At 35.7% G+C, this 14945-nt stretch overlaps 1 protein-coding gene across 1 annotated transcript; it reads right to left on the bottom strand.

Annotated features, from left to right (window-relative positions):
- Nucleotides 1-904: 904 nt before the first annotated feature.
- LOC127447193 (zinc finger CCCH domain-containing protein 15) lies at nt 905-9262 on the bottom strand. The gene is made up of 10 exons (XM_051708844.1): nt 9079-9262; nt 8287-8388; nt 8088-8199; nt 5103-5255; nt 4569-4660; nt 3564-3749; nt 3274-3420; nt 2898-3017; nt 2543-2675; nt 905-1957 (listed from the first exon to the last, which is right to left on the bottom strand). Exons 1-10 carry the CDS (start codon nt 9151-9153, stop codon nt 1764-1766), a joined length of 1314 nt encoding a protein of 437 aa, XP_051564804.1. The 5' UTR covers nt 9154-9262; the 3' UTR covers nt 905-1763.
- Between the last annotated feature and the right edge of the window lie 5683 nt (nt 9263-14945).

The following is a 14945-nucleotide window of genomic DNA, read 5'->3' as shown; positions in this document are numbered from 1 at the left end:
CTCTCATGTGGGGGCGTCTGGAAGGGCTGCATTATAATGACAAAAAGATCAGACTAATTTCTCTGGATGTCAAAGAGGTAATTAAACAAAGTCTAAAAATAAACACCCTTTTCCTGTCAGGGCTGGGCTTTTTTTTGGCAGAAACTCACTCTTGGACAATCTCCTATCTACATCTAAAAGAACCCACTCAAAATAACAACTGTATTCACTCTTAACTCCGACATCACAATGGCTTGAGCAGAGCATAACTAGAATTTTTTTTTTATACAATATAGAAATTTCTATAATTTTTTTCTGGCCAGGAAAACACAATTTTACAATTGCCTGATCCCAGGTTTTCCATGACTGTGGGAATGCTGTTCTATACAATGATTACATAAAAAAACAAAACTTGTAAGATTTTTTTGTGGGACCCTATAGCTGTATAAGCAGAATTGCACTTGGGCATTTATTCATGAGAACGAGTAGAGGGTAGAGGGGGGTGATCATGCTTTCTCGTGCAGATCATAGGAAATACCAGTCCTCTGACCATTTCTCTGCATGTCAGCCATCTCTAAACAGCACAAGCTAAGGAATTAGTGGAGTGTGCTACATTAAGAATGTTTATGGTCTGTTGGAAAAACATCTGGACCAGTTTGTTTTATGGTCTGTACATTACTAAAATATTACCTAAGATTAAGCAACTGTCTGCTTTGAGGTGACAATCTCACCACAGAATTAAGAGGCATGTTTACACTTATCAGGGACTGCAAAAAAAAAAATAAATAAAATAAAAAACAGATTCCACCGCACCAAACATAGTTACAACCAGATTTTTTTTAGTAAATGACTACTTAACACTGCTTGAGTCTTAAACGATCCCATTCAAAATTCTAACACTTCAATTACAAATCTTAACTCAAAATCAGTATCTGATATCCTTTTATTTACAATTTCTTGTGATGTGTTGGTGGGAGAGCAGTTTAAAACATTTTAACTGAAAAGAACAGACACATTAATACCATCTTTCAAGCTCATCTCTGTCGTTCTCTCACTTCCTGAAAGCACTTCAAACATCAAATCTGACTAGCAATGATGTATTTTTTCACATATCCTTCTGTAATGCCACATCTGCATCCAAGAGATTTCACATTCGACACCTCTATCTCATCAACTGATTATGGGACACTTTAATGTCAGCATCAAACTTATTGACCATTTACTTTCTGATCCTGATACAGGCATGCAGTTGGTTACATTTTAGATTCCATAGAACAAATTCTTTTTATTCATTAAAGAAACATTTCAGATCACCATAGAGATGGGGGAAACCCAATTCCAATAGTGCTTGAAGAGGGAAACTCTAACTTGTGCCCTGTTATTTTAGTTGCATGACCTTAAGATGATCATTTAAATCAAAAATTAATTCAGGAGAAGTAACAAATCAATAGCCTAAGAAATATTTTGACTTTGTTCCTGCTGTAGAACCACATGGACCCAGACAGATCCAAATGAAGACCCTCACCTGACTGTGCTTTATTGGGGTAGACAGCAATTAAAAAAATTGGAAAAGAGAAAAAACAAATCAAATCTGAAATAGAACAAGAGCCACATCTACTCCATTCTCTCCTGTAGCTTCCCAAGACATCTCGAGTGATGAGGGTGCATATTGCAGGCAGAGCGGTTGTTTCTGACATGGCAATTTTGGTAGTAGTTATTTGTGAAAATATTGTCATTCACTTCAAGCCATGTGTAGTTCATGAATGATGCAATAGTCCCAGTCTTTATTTGTCCAGGTCCAGTGTGTTAAGCTCCTCCTCCAGTTCATCTAGGTCCTCCCCAGTGAAGAGGTTCTCGTCCACTGGCACCGCCTCTGACTCCTCCCCCTCCTCGTTAGCCTCGTCCTCCTCCAGTGTTTGGTCCTCGCTGTGTTCTCCATTCTCCATGGCTCCGCCTGAGGCCTCGCTCAATTTATTGTCTGTAGGGAGAAAAGAACCACAACAGAGAGATCAGTGGGACATCAGCAAGCCTCACAGAATGCCATTTATGATAATTGATACCTAACCATGAATTACTACACAAGTTTAGGAAGAACAATGGAAGATACTCTTAGGTTAGTAAAAGGCTAAAGCACCATAAAATCTAGAACCATAGAGATGGCAGAAGATATAGTGAAATGTTACATTTACACTTTTTTCTTCTAATGAGCAGTTATTCTACACGACCGGTATAAGCTCAGTTAAATGAATCCTTCTATCAATAAAAAAATATGTTTATTTTTAAATATGTTCAAAAAGAGTACAAAACCTGCCATATTTACTTAAAAAAAAAAAAAAAAAAAAAGAAGAAGTTGACAAAAAGATCTAATGCAAGATCTTGGGATAACATATGCAATATAGGACATTTATTAACAATCTTGGCGAACCGTCATTTTGGACCGGGAACACAAAGGGTGTTTGCACAACCGAACACAAGGGTTAAATTAAAAAATATAAACAATTGTATGTTTAAAGAATTAAATTAATTCTGCATGAATTATAGAAGATATTCAGAAGCCTCTTACCATCCATGTCATTTGTGTGAGGAGCTCTGGCAGTAAACCTGTCCGCTGCTGCCACCGTTATACCTGCGTTGTCCACTTCTTTAGGGATAAATCTAGCAATGTCAATATCTTTTATGTCATCTGCATCCTCTACCTGCAGAGACAATCATATTAAAATGGCTGAAAGAGTGAGGGAAAATGTAAATCGAGTATTACGTGCATATGCAGCACAGACAGGAACAATATACATTACATGATTGATTGATGGTACAATTCACTGTTATTTTCATGTAAAATGCTTAAGTTAAATTAGTTTAGTATGAAAGCTAATGGGGCAGTGTTGTATTCTGGGTAAAAAAAGCAGGAAATATTATACCTGATTAGAAAGTTCGTCGTCATCATCATCATCGTCTGTAGCATATTTGGTATCATCAGCCTCCTCATCATCATCGTCAACAAGCTCGGGCCGGAACTCAAACACTTCTCTTCCACTGACCTACAGGGCAATCCATGAAACAAACCATGAAACAGATGTGTGCAATTCAAAGCTACAGACAACGCTATTAGAACAGCATAAGTTTTTGAAGAACATGGCCCTAATACAAACAGCTTGCTCTGATACCAAAGCTTTACTGCCACCCACTGGTGAAATCATGGCATCACTGTTAAAACATCCATTTAATTCAGCTGAACTGTGCTGCTGTTAATCATGCAAACATCAGGAAATCAGCAGTGACATCATCTTTACTCACCCCAAATGCCCTGCCAGCTTTGAAGTCAGCTTTCTTTCTCTCCATGTCCTCCTCTGCTTTAGCCAGTTTCTCTTGCCTTTTACTTTTCTTCCAGGCCAAGAACGTTTCCAGAGTAATTCGAGTGACGTTCGCTCCAAGGGCAGATCGCTAGAATAACAGGTGATCTTTACAAAACTTCTAAAAAAAACACTAACAGATCCAATCAATGACACTGTTTAAAAACTTGTTTACTTTCTAATTGCAGGCAGCTCAGGTATACACTCTAAAGTGTCCCTTTTCTCTTCCCTCACCTCAGTCTCTATTAAATCCTCCAGTGAGATCTCCTCCTCATTCTTTTCTTCCTTCTTCTTGTCCTTCTTCAGAACGAAGCCCACAGGAAGAGCATGGCGGTACATACAGTTGTCACCTCCCCCAGGACAAACCCAAAACCAGCCGTATTTGTTGTTTTCAATGGCATCAAGGAAATACTTGCACACCTTAAAAACAAAAACATACGATTATTTGTGGATTTTCGATGGGAGCTGAAAAATCAAATATAAATCACCATAAAAATCGCATCAATATTAAAGGGTTAGTTCACCCAAAAATGAAAATTCTCTCATCATTTATTCACCCTCATGCCATTCCAGATGTATATGACTTTCTTTCTTCTGCTGAACACAAATGAAGATTTTTAGAAGAATATCTCAGCACTGTAGGTCCATACAATGCTATTGAATGGTGATCAGAACATTTAAGATCCAAAAACACATAAAAGAAATCCATTAGACTCCAGCGATGATAGGTGTGGGTGAGAAACAGATCAATATAAAAGTCATTTTTACTATAAATCTCCACCTTTGAACAGCCCCAACCAATAGGTGGCTGAATGTGAAAGTGGACATTGATACTAAAAAAGGACTTAAATATTGATCTGTTTCTCACCCACAACTATCATATCACTTCTGAAGACATGGATTAAACCACTGGAGTCATATGGATTAATTTTATAATGCCTGGATTAATTTTATACTGCCTTTATGTTCTTTTTGGACCTTGAAAGTTCTGATCACCATTTACTTGCACTGTGAGGACCAACAGAGCTGAAATATTCTTCTAAAAATCTTTGTATTATGCAGAAGAAAAAAGTCATACACATCTGGAATGGCATGAGGGTGAGTAAATGATGAGATAATTTTTGGGTGAACTAACCCTTTAAAGTAAAGATAGAAATTATTGAAGATCACAATCATTTCTTTTTTTGAGCTGGACATTTGGGTGTGATGTATTAAATTATAAATCTTGCCAGAACCAACAATTTGTGTTTTTGCTTTCTTCTTTTCAGCCTCTCCATGTTTCTTGTTCACAACTTCCTCAAGTTTCTTTTCATCCCAATTATCCATGGTGTCTGCAATTTCAAAATGAAAATACAAGTTAAAAACAGAATTATGTAATATTATGAGCAACATTTTAAAAATGACATCAATAAATTAGCCAGGCCGAAAGTGATCAATAAATTTGAATTCACCTACTAGGCTGATTTACAGAAAAGTTAAACAAAATCTCTACTTGTGACAGTCCCGAAATCTAACAACAGTCTTATCAAGGGATTCAAAACTATTTATATTTTCATTTTTTGCAGTGCATTTTGGGTAAATATTAATTTACAAATATGATTTATAATATGCAAAATAAGTGTCAATCTCATTTACTGTCATGGAATTATATTACAAATCTATCTCCATTATATCGGCCTACCTGCTATCCAGATATTGGTATCAGCCATTGAAAACCCCATATCAGTTGATCACTAACACAGTGTTGCACTATGAAAGTAATATTGGTCTCACCTTTCTCCAGGTCTTCATCTCTGCCATCCACATACAAACTTCTCTTCTCACACTTTCTCTCCAAGCTGAGGTCATGAGAGAACTTACACTTATCGCCTTTGGTGCACTGGCCTTGCTTGAAGAAAGCACACAGCACTGACTTGGGATCCACACCTAAAAAGAAAGAAAAGTAACATCAAATCATTATAAAAGGAGAACTGTGCTATTATTATATAGTAATAATAATTCCAAAGCAGGACAAATCTCTTTAAATGTTTTGGTTTCAACATAAAATATATATATATATATATATATATATATATTAATGAACATACAGCTGCATAATTCTAGCTAGAACTAGAGGTAGACCGATATATCAGTTTTAGAACTTTCGGTTCTATTTCGATTAGAGCTGGGTGGTATGGGGATATATATCGTGGGGACAGAATAAAATGTCAACCGGTAGAGAATTTTCTATACCGTCTTTATCGTGGTATGTAAATATCTGTGTGCGCAACGCTCTTCCTCACTGCACGTGAGACTAAGACAAAAGCATGAGAAAACCAGTCAGAAAGATGAACACAGACTCCAAATCAAGTCAAACTCAAGAGAAGGAATTTATTTTTTGCATTTAACGGCGCCATTTTCTTACATTCATGGATGAAAGTGCTCTTTATGATGCGTATACACAGCGTGTGCGGGGAAGAGAGGAAGAGAGAGAGAGAGCGCCTCAGATTCTAATCACTTTACATTTCAAGAGAAAATGCATTATAAAATGATGCGTTCTCCATTATGTGAAATGGACTCTCCGCTAAAAGCCCCGCTGCTCTTTATAGTTGCTGACATCGTCAAGCTTTCCTACCCGCATCTATACCTCCGCAAACACGGAGAGAGTAGCAATCACACTGAATAAATTCCCTCAGAAATTATTAAATAAACCGTGCATTTATATCTAGTAGGCAATAAGGTTGTTAAAATGTTTGCATTGTCCAGTGGAAGGCTAACTTTAAAACAAATACCTGGTGGAGGTGTTTGCTCCAGAATAAAAATAAAAAATGTCTGATGTATAGTTACAGGCAAGACTCTTTTTTGTGCTTGGATTGAAAAACAATGCATAGAACATAAAACGGAACAAATTTTATTTATTAATTGAGGACGTTTTTGCAATGGACATGACAGGTGTTCCATTAGGCTACTCTGGACATCGTTTTAAATAAAAATTCATTATTTTTGTATAATGAAATGTAGGCTATAGGCCCATCTTCATGTATACATCTATCATCAACAAAAATCTCTAAGAATATCAATATATAATTTTTTGCTTATCGCCCACCCCTTTCACATGGATATTTCATTATTTTATTTTTTTTGTTCATTTTCTGAAAGCAAAAAACTACATTGTGATGTATAACTTCACCATGATATAAAATTACTTATACCGTGATATAGAATTTTGGTTATATCGTCCACCCCTAATGCCGATAGTTGCGGCTACTTTTATATATTCCTCTGTGTTCCTCTAATAATTAAGCTTTTTAAATTGAAGCATGCAAAGAAAAATGTGACTATATGGAAACGTCCCTCATCAGCACATCTTGACTTGATAAACTGTCATAATAATAATGATATATAGGCTATAAAAATCTTAATTTGTATTGTAACGGAGCCAAGTCTCCGTCATTTCAAAATAAATGTTGTTTGGTCTTAAAAGTCCCACATTATGCACCCAGTCTTGTCCTCTGATTATTATTGGGAATTGGGATTTGGTTGAAAAATAAACTACATCTGAGATTTTATTCATTTTGTACTCTGGCCTTAATGTCTGTGATAGCTAAGAAAATGTTGTAACATTCTATGAATCGATTTTAAAAACTATCGGCCGATTAATCAGTTATTAGCCTTTTCCACCACCTCAGTTATCAGTATTGGCAAAATCCACTTTCTGTCGACCTCTAGCTAGGACAAACGTAATTAATACACAGGTGAAGACAAAAGTAGTCTCCCCCATAGATGGCATGACAATGGACAGTTAACAGACTCTCTGATGCTTAAGACAAGAACTGTAAGAAACAAAATCACCAATTCCAATTTTTTGGCTGGCTTTGAAAAACTCCTGGGATTCAGGTCGCACAGGTTTTAAACTAGGGAGTCAGTCTGCATGTTCTGGTTTGTTTGCCGAGTTAAATTACTGTGCAAAAGTTTTAGGCACATAAGATGTTTCACAAAAGCATTTGTCTTAAGATGGTTATTTATATCTGCTACTTTAGTGTGTCAATAGGAAATATAAATGTTAGACTCTCAAACATTACTTTAGCAAATAGAAGAACAGGGAGCCCTGCAACAGATGGCATGGCCCTCACAGAGCCCCCCACTGAACATCGTGTTAGTCGGAGATAACATATAGAGACAGAAGCAGCTGAGACAGCCTAAATATATAGAAGAACTGTGGCGTATTCTCCAAGATGCTTGGAACATCCTATCTGCCTACAACCAAGAAGAACTGTGTCCAGGTGCAAGTAGGAGAATTGGTGCTGTTTTGAAGGCAAAAGTGTTCCCACCAAATATTGATTTGGCTCTTTTTCTGTTTACTGGACATGACGTTAATTGATTAATGAAAACTATTTATGGCATTATTTATTTTAAGAAATCCTCACTTTGAAAGTTTTCACAAGTGCCTAAAACTTTTGCACAGAACTGTATGTCTGTGAAATAGCCTGTACTCTTTACTTTTGCATGAACAGAAATTATATCCAAAAAGTCTAAGATATTTTCAACCAATTTCTTCAGTGTACAACCTTTACAGAACCAGTAACACCATTGTTTGAATGAATTACTGCTTTGTTGTACACTGGACTATTCTCGTGGTATTATCAATTTCAGATTGTTCTTAATGTCAAAGAAACAAGCAGCCCGTTTTACATTTCAGTCATCTGGCTTTAGATTAGGAGAACATTTTAACATAAGTTTTTGTCCCTCATTCAATGCTCAATGTCCATCATCAGTAACCTTTGCTGACTTTCTGAGCGGCCACCACTGGCTTGAAGAGCTCATTCAACTCAGACAGCTCCTTCTTCTTGTCATCCTTCTTTTTGTTCTTATCACCTTCGGCAGAAGCAATCTATAGACAAAGAAAAAACAGAACTCCGGATCACTGGCTTGGGATTTCAGACATTAGATAAGTACACTTAAATGAGCATTATGTTACCTGCCGTGCATTCTGCTGGCCATACTTGACTTGCTGCGTGACAGTTTTGATGAACTTCTGTTGTTTAGCTCCCTTTTTGTTTTTCAGTCCAAAGGTTTTATCCTGCAGGAAATAGTTCAGTGACAATGACACCAAGGGCTTATTATAAAAACAGTCCAGCAAACAATTGGTGAAACTTCATCAGTTTAAGTCATAAAACAATGTCAATTCATGCTTGTAAAATGGGATGTTGTTTCAAGCAAGCCAGTTCTTAATAACATGATCATGCTAATAATAATTTAATTTTACCAGTTAATCTTATTTTGGGGCTCTTTTAGATCACACCACTATAAAAAAGTCGCCTCTAAAGTTCAGTGTTCAGTCATAAAACAAGGAACTACAAAAACAACAAGAATATTCAGGTCGCTCACGCTCGCTCTCAAAACTGCCATAATTGGAGCGCAATCATTCTAAAAGAACGTTCGAACGACCGACCCTTTGATGGAGAAAAATACCGTCTAGGTAAACAGCTCACCAGATTTTAGCACACAGCCTAAATGTGTCTTGTTTAGCAGCAGTGGTTAGCTCATTTCTCAGCTTTATTTCCCCTTTAATTTTCATCAAGATGACAATAACATCTTGACATCTTTCCCTAGCTCTATTTAACAAATATATAACGCATTATTCTGCTACTTTCATTCATTTTAGACTTTAATATCGTGAAATCTTGCTGAAATGTGTCAGTGAGTGAATGAGAGCACAAGGCCTAGAGTTCAGCATGCTGCAGGAGTGCGTAAATCCAACAAATCTCACCTCAATGATCTTCTCTTTCTTCTTCTCTTGGGTTTTCTTATTGCCTGTAGCTTGAGCTGGCTTTTTCGGAGGCATATCGCTTTAGATTGACCACTATAAAGTAAGGAATTCCAGAAGCCGTATGTATAGTGATGTATGTGATCGGTAAGCGCAAGCTAACCGCACTAGCAGCACAGTAGTGCATTCTGGGAAGTGTGGAGTGAGCATGATGTCAGCGCACATGTGAGACCACAGCGCCATCTAGCGTCTGCAGCTGCAAGTACTTTTTATTGCATTAAAGAAATAGTTCACCCAAAATGGAAAATTCTCTCATAATTTACTCACCGTCACGCCATCCCAGATGTGTGACTTTCTTTCTTTTTGCTGAACACAAACGAAGAATATCTCAGTTTTGTAGGTCCTTACAATTAAAGTGAAAGGTGACCAAAACGTTGAAGCTCCAAAAAGCACATAAAGGCAGCATAAAAGTAATTAATAAGGCTCCAGTGGTTTAAGCCATGTCTTCTAAAGTGAGCCAAACGGTTTAGGGTGAGAACAGACAAAAAAATATAACTCCTTTTTCCACCATAAATCTTGACATCAGCAGTCTCCTTGGCGATAATGATTTCAAGCTTGATTACACTCCCTAGCGCCATTTAGAAGATGTAAAAAGGTGACTCAAGATGTTTCTGGCTGCTACTCAGCCTTTAGAGTCTCAGTATGGTTAGGATTAGAAAGAGGGTGTGGTTAGAGTATCTACTGCCTGCCAGGAACAAACCCAGGCACATTTTTACAATGAGCCACCATCTAGCGCTCTGTGTAATCAAAGCTTGAAATCATGATTGCACCTAGAGACTGCAATGGCAAGATGTACAGTGAAAAATATATTTTGGTCTGTTTGGAGATTCTAAGTTTTGGTCACCATTTACTTGCATTGTAAGGACCTACAGAGCTGAGATATTTTTCCAAAAATCTTTATTTGTATTCAGCAGAAGAAAGAAAGTCATATACATCTAGGATGGCATGAGGGTGAGTAAATGATGAGGGATTTTTCATTTTTGGGTGAACTATCTCTTTGGTCAACAGTGGATCCACGGCAGCAATGAAAGGGGTCCACCAATTATATACATTATAAAAATATAAAAATGTTTTTTATAACAACAACAATAAATTGTAAAGAAAAGTCAAATATGCAATAAAACAAAAAAGAAAAAGAAAAAGAAAAAAAATTATCAAGCTTAAGTTCAGCTAAATGTTTCATTTTCCTTCCCACATTAAAATGTATTTTATATCAAAGTAAAATATACTGTACATGTATATGAAATGTAATGGCTTTGCAATGTTAATGTCATAATAAAGTATGTAAATACATTAATATGATAAAACACATGTTATTTATGATATTCCAGGCTTACATTGCATCACATAAGTGTTATACAATATGTAATGATACACTGCTCCTTCTCTCTATTTACCAAAGGGCCTTGGCCTAAAAAATGTTGAAGACCCCTGAAATAAAAGAAGTTGCTCTCAAAGTGGAAAAATTCAAAATCTTATGTTTATGAAAGCGTTTATATGTTTTGTAGACTACATTACCTTGCTAGCTTTTTATAAGTACAGAGGTCATAAATCAACAGATCAAAATGAAAATATTAGTGATTGCAAGTCAATAAAAAATAATGTAAAAGATTTAGGTAAGCTAAGGTTTAGGCCTTTGGTTCTGTGTAAATAAAATGCCGCATCAGAGCCTTTGCTGTTGTCATGACATTCAGTATGCGTCTTGTTTTCAGTTGGCTATGCACATGAACCAACATATAGGCTACTTTCTCACTGCAGCTCAATCTGTCCCAAATCTGACACAGTTCTTTTTTTGGATGACAGTATGAACAGCAAAAATCACATTGAATCCAACATTTTCGATATGATCTACATGGGTTACTTTCATATGTGGAATTACATCAGATACATACAGTATCACAGATGTGGTTTGACTTTTTTGATTTTTTACATCAAGCAAACTCAGCGTTCATCATAATTACATGCTTGAGAGAATATTTTCTCTGTTCTATTGAGGTTGCATCATGACTACTCTTAAGCTTTTAATTAATCAACATGCAATTTTTTTCACCAGCCTCCACTGCATATCAGTTTCACTACCATTCACTTTTTCCATGCCATCTCTGTTTGTTTACTTGTGATGGACATGCCAGGTTAGATGGGTCAGTTTAGGAGCGTTGCCTATTCAGAACATTGTCTGATATGGGCCACATTTAAAAGGTCTTCACAAAAATGCACATTGGAGCAGAAAATTAGAGCTTTGGTGTAGCCATCAGTGTACAGTGTAACACACACACACACATGCACACGCACACACAAAATAGATAGCACACCTAAGGCTGAAATGATCTATGAAACAAATCTTGAATTGTCTGGTGGTTCATGTTGAATTAATAGTAGAATTACATAGTGCAAGTCCTAAAACAAGCACAGTAAGCATAATGCTTGTGTACAACATGTATGATTAAAAGTAATGTTATTTATGGGATGGGGAAAGGTTTCTGTGAGATTAACAAGAAGATAAGCACATCTATAAATGAAGAGGAAGACCCTTGAGCGATATCATTAGGAGCAAATTTGATTTATCAGCATCACACCAAATGTGTTCCCCATGTCCGTGTGATGGATAGTGTCTAATCACAAATGGACACCCTGCTGTAAGTAGCCATCATTAACCCTGGCAGTTTTTTTTTTTACAAGCGACTGCTCTCTATCCTCCTGCTGCATATCAGATCCTCCCATCCACAGCAAATGAGTCTTCTGTTATTTAACATGGCCTCAGGAGGTTTAGAGGAATATGTGGCTGATGAGAGAATGTTCCCTTGTGTGCAAAACTAGATACTCATATAGTCTCTGGTGAACTGAGCACAAGTTTAGAGTAATTGCTGGAGGGGTTTTTATAAGAGTTTTAAAGCATTTTCTCTTCAATCTTTATTTAGACTAGTGGTAACATTATTTTTGACTCCAAAGCCTCTCATTGTCAAGACAATATTTGAAGCCAGTTTCAGGAGCTGTAATGTTGTAGGCCTACTTCTTGATTATTAGCAGTTTTAAGCCTTTTAATTAAGTTAGAATATTGTAACATAACATAAGGTCGTCTTGCAGATGTCTGGTGAGGCCCCAGTGGGCCTAGGCCCCTTGGTTGAGAAACACTGATTTAGACGTTTGGCCCAGTCTGTACACTGTCCATTTTTTAGATTGGTTCATTCTGTTTGTCTTGGCAATTTTTTTTAAAGCTTGCAGGCCGACACAGTTTAATCAAAGAAGAAGTCTTGTGCTGAGCGGCCCATACTGTATAGATTGTCACACCTTTTGCATTGCATTACCATTTTGCCGATTCAGCAGATGGATAGAAGACTGTTGCAACACTGTGAGAAATCCAACAGTGAGAGGTGAGATAAACATACACGCTAGGGAAACAATGAAATTCACAGCTACAGAAATAAATCTGCTCATTCACAATACACTGCATGAATTTGTCTGAAATACAGTGATGGTTAAAAGTGTTAGTAGATTTTGTTCTTGTTTGGAATGTTGTAAGTATTTTTCTGTATTTTAGGTTTATTTTTTATATAGACCTTGTGTGCCATATCTCTGGATTCAATGCACTAACCTCTATAATACAAAAATAAGAATCTTAATAGTTAAAAAAAAATAAATAAATGTTTTTTTTATTTTATGTTTCAAAGAAAGTTTTCTGAGAAATATTGTTTCGACTGGCAATCGTTTTACAGTTTTTTTTCTTTCTTTCTATGTCCTCAGTATCACTTTTACTCTATTGCTATATCCCTTTAACAAAAGTCAGTTCCTTAATGACATCATCCTCCAGGAAGTGATATAATCTTTTTGGTTGGAAAACCACAGCGCATATCTGTAAGTAGCCTATTAGCAATGCATTTTTGAATTCTCTGATGTTTTGCGGTATTCATTGGTTTGTTTCAGGCATTCCGCCAATAAAACATTCCGTCCTGTTTGATTTACAGAAATCTACGTGATAATATCAAAATTAATTTCAAATTGACACCCTCATCTAAGCCAAGCCAACACTAAATCCCTCAGTGAGTAATGGCTAACTTTAGGTCTTTATTTCCATTCTGTGTGGTTCTTTTAGGCATCCTGTAAATTGTTTTGCCATTGTTTAAAAAGTTTAAATGCCAGAACCTGTCCAGAGCATATTTCTGAGAGTGTATAAATGCTTCCTTAAATTAGCCTACATCAGGTCTAAATTAATTTGTACTGTTAAAATGTACTGTTTAGAAGAAATGGCCCAGGAAAATCATTTTATTTAATGCAATATTAAAATCAAAATCATTGTACTGATTTGTATGTTTCCGAAATGTCCACTAGGGGGTAGTCAGCCTCTTGTATTAATAAGTTACTCATACCATCATAAATGTATTTAAATACATGTAGAGATTCATTAACTGAAAAATCGTTATTTATTTGGTCTGTAGAAAAGTAGAATAGAGGACCTAGGATAATTAAGTCTAATTATTGCCTTTGTGTGGGGGCTCTTCAATGGTCAGTCAGTGATTTGGCTCTTGATATCATGTTTGCTTTTATACAACATTTGTTTTTTAAATCCTATTGTTTAGGGTATCTGTAGACTAGTTATTTTATTAGCTTTCTACACATTACCACCATGTCCATCAGGGTCTTAAAACAGGAGCTGTCAATCTTTTCTGACCCAGAGACCACCCCTATATAAAAATGCTAGGTTTTATCCCACTATAACTGGTAACATCAACAAACCATCGACATAAATAAAAAAAATTTGATACACAACACATTAACCACATTTAGAAATACATTTTTAAATATATCAAATTTAATATATTATATATACATACAGGGTTGGGAGGGTTACTTTTGAAATGTATTCCACTACAGATTACAGAATACATGCTGTAAAATGTAATTTGTAACGTATTCCGTTAGATTACTCAAGGTCAGCAATGTTTTCTAAATACTTTGGATTACTTCTTCAGCACTGTAGATTTTTTCACTTGTTTTGACTATAAAAACTCTGCCAGAACAGAAAGACAAAATACACATGTTAAAAATACATTCTCTGAAAAACATAATATCTTGCAGTGTTATTTCTAAAACAAGATCAATCAAATTGATCTTGTTTTAAGGATTTTTAGATATTTTTTACAGGAAAACAATACAAAAATTATTATCAAGAATACGATTTTTGCCCTAATATCAAAGGTCATGCTAGAAAAAAAGAAATTATGATCCAACGTGAATTTTCTTGATAAAAAAATATGATCGTGCCTGGTAACGTGCATGTAAAATGGCTAGAAGTAGCATTTTAGCTTAGCGTAAGCTGACAATTTACACAAGGTTTATTTCTATTTCTTCTGCTCCAAACTTACTTCAAACTTACTTCTCTGTCTGCTCGTATGAATGTAACACATCATAAGGAAGTGTTTCACTGCTGTTCAAATTCACTTTGGATCGCATCATTTATATGTATAAATGTTTTCCATCTGAAAGGACTAAATATTAAATAAAACAAATGAAAATAAAATGCAAAGTAATCTCTTCAGTAATCAAAATACTTTTCGAATGTAACTGTATTCTAAATACCAATGATTTAAATTGTAACTGTAGTGGAATACAGTTAATTATATTTTGTATTTTAAATACGTAATCCCATTACATGTATTTCGTTACTCCCCAACCCTGTGTGTGTGTGTATATATATATATATATATATATATATATATATATATATATATATATATATATATATATATATATCATTCCACACCACCTGCAGTAACTTGGATCCCTGGTAAAAAACAAAACAAACACTGGCCTTA

This window comes from Myxocyprinus asiaticus, chromosome 10, assembly GCF_019703515.2.
Source record: "Myxocyprinus asiaticus isolate MX2 ecotype Aquarium Trade chromosome 10, UBuf_Myxa_2, whole genome shotgun sequence".
Taxonomy (NCBI): domain Eukaryota; kingdom Metazoa; phylum Chordata; class Actinopteri; order Cypriniformes; family Catostomidae; genus Myxocyprinus; species Myxocyprinus asiaticus.
The sequence above is the reverse complement of the archived record's forward strand: the minus strand, read 5'-3'. Positions and strand labels throughout refer to the sequence as shown.

Coding starts and splice junctions, on each gene's coding strand:
- LOC127447193 (XM_051708844.1), bottom strand. CDS start 9,153: ATGCCTCCGAAAAAGCCAGCTCAAGCTACAGGCAATAAGAAAACCCAA. Junction 5,256..8,087: donor CGCTCAGAAAGTCAGCAAAG/GTTACTGATGAT, acceptor CTTTCTTTTTAG/GTGTGGATCCCAAGTCAGTG. Junction 4,661..5,102: donor AGATGAAGACCTGGAGAAAG/GTGAGACCAATA, acceptor TTGAAATTGCAG/ACACCATGGATAATTGGGAT.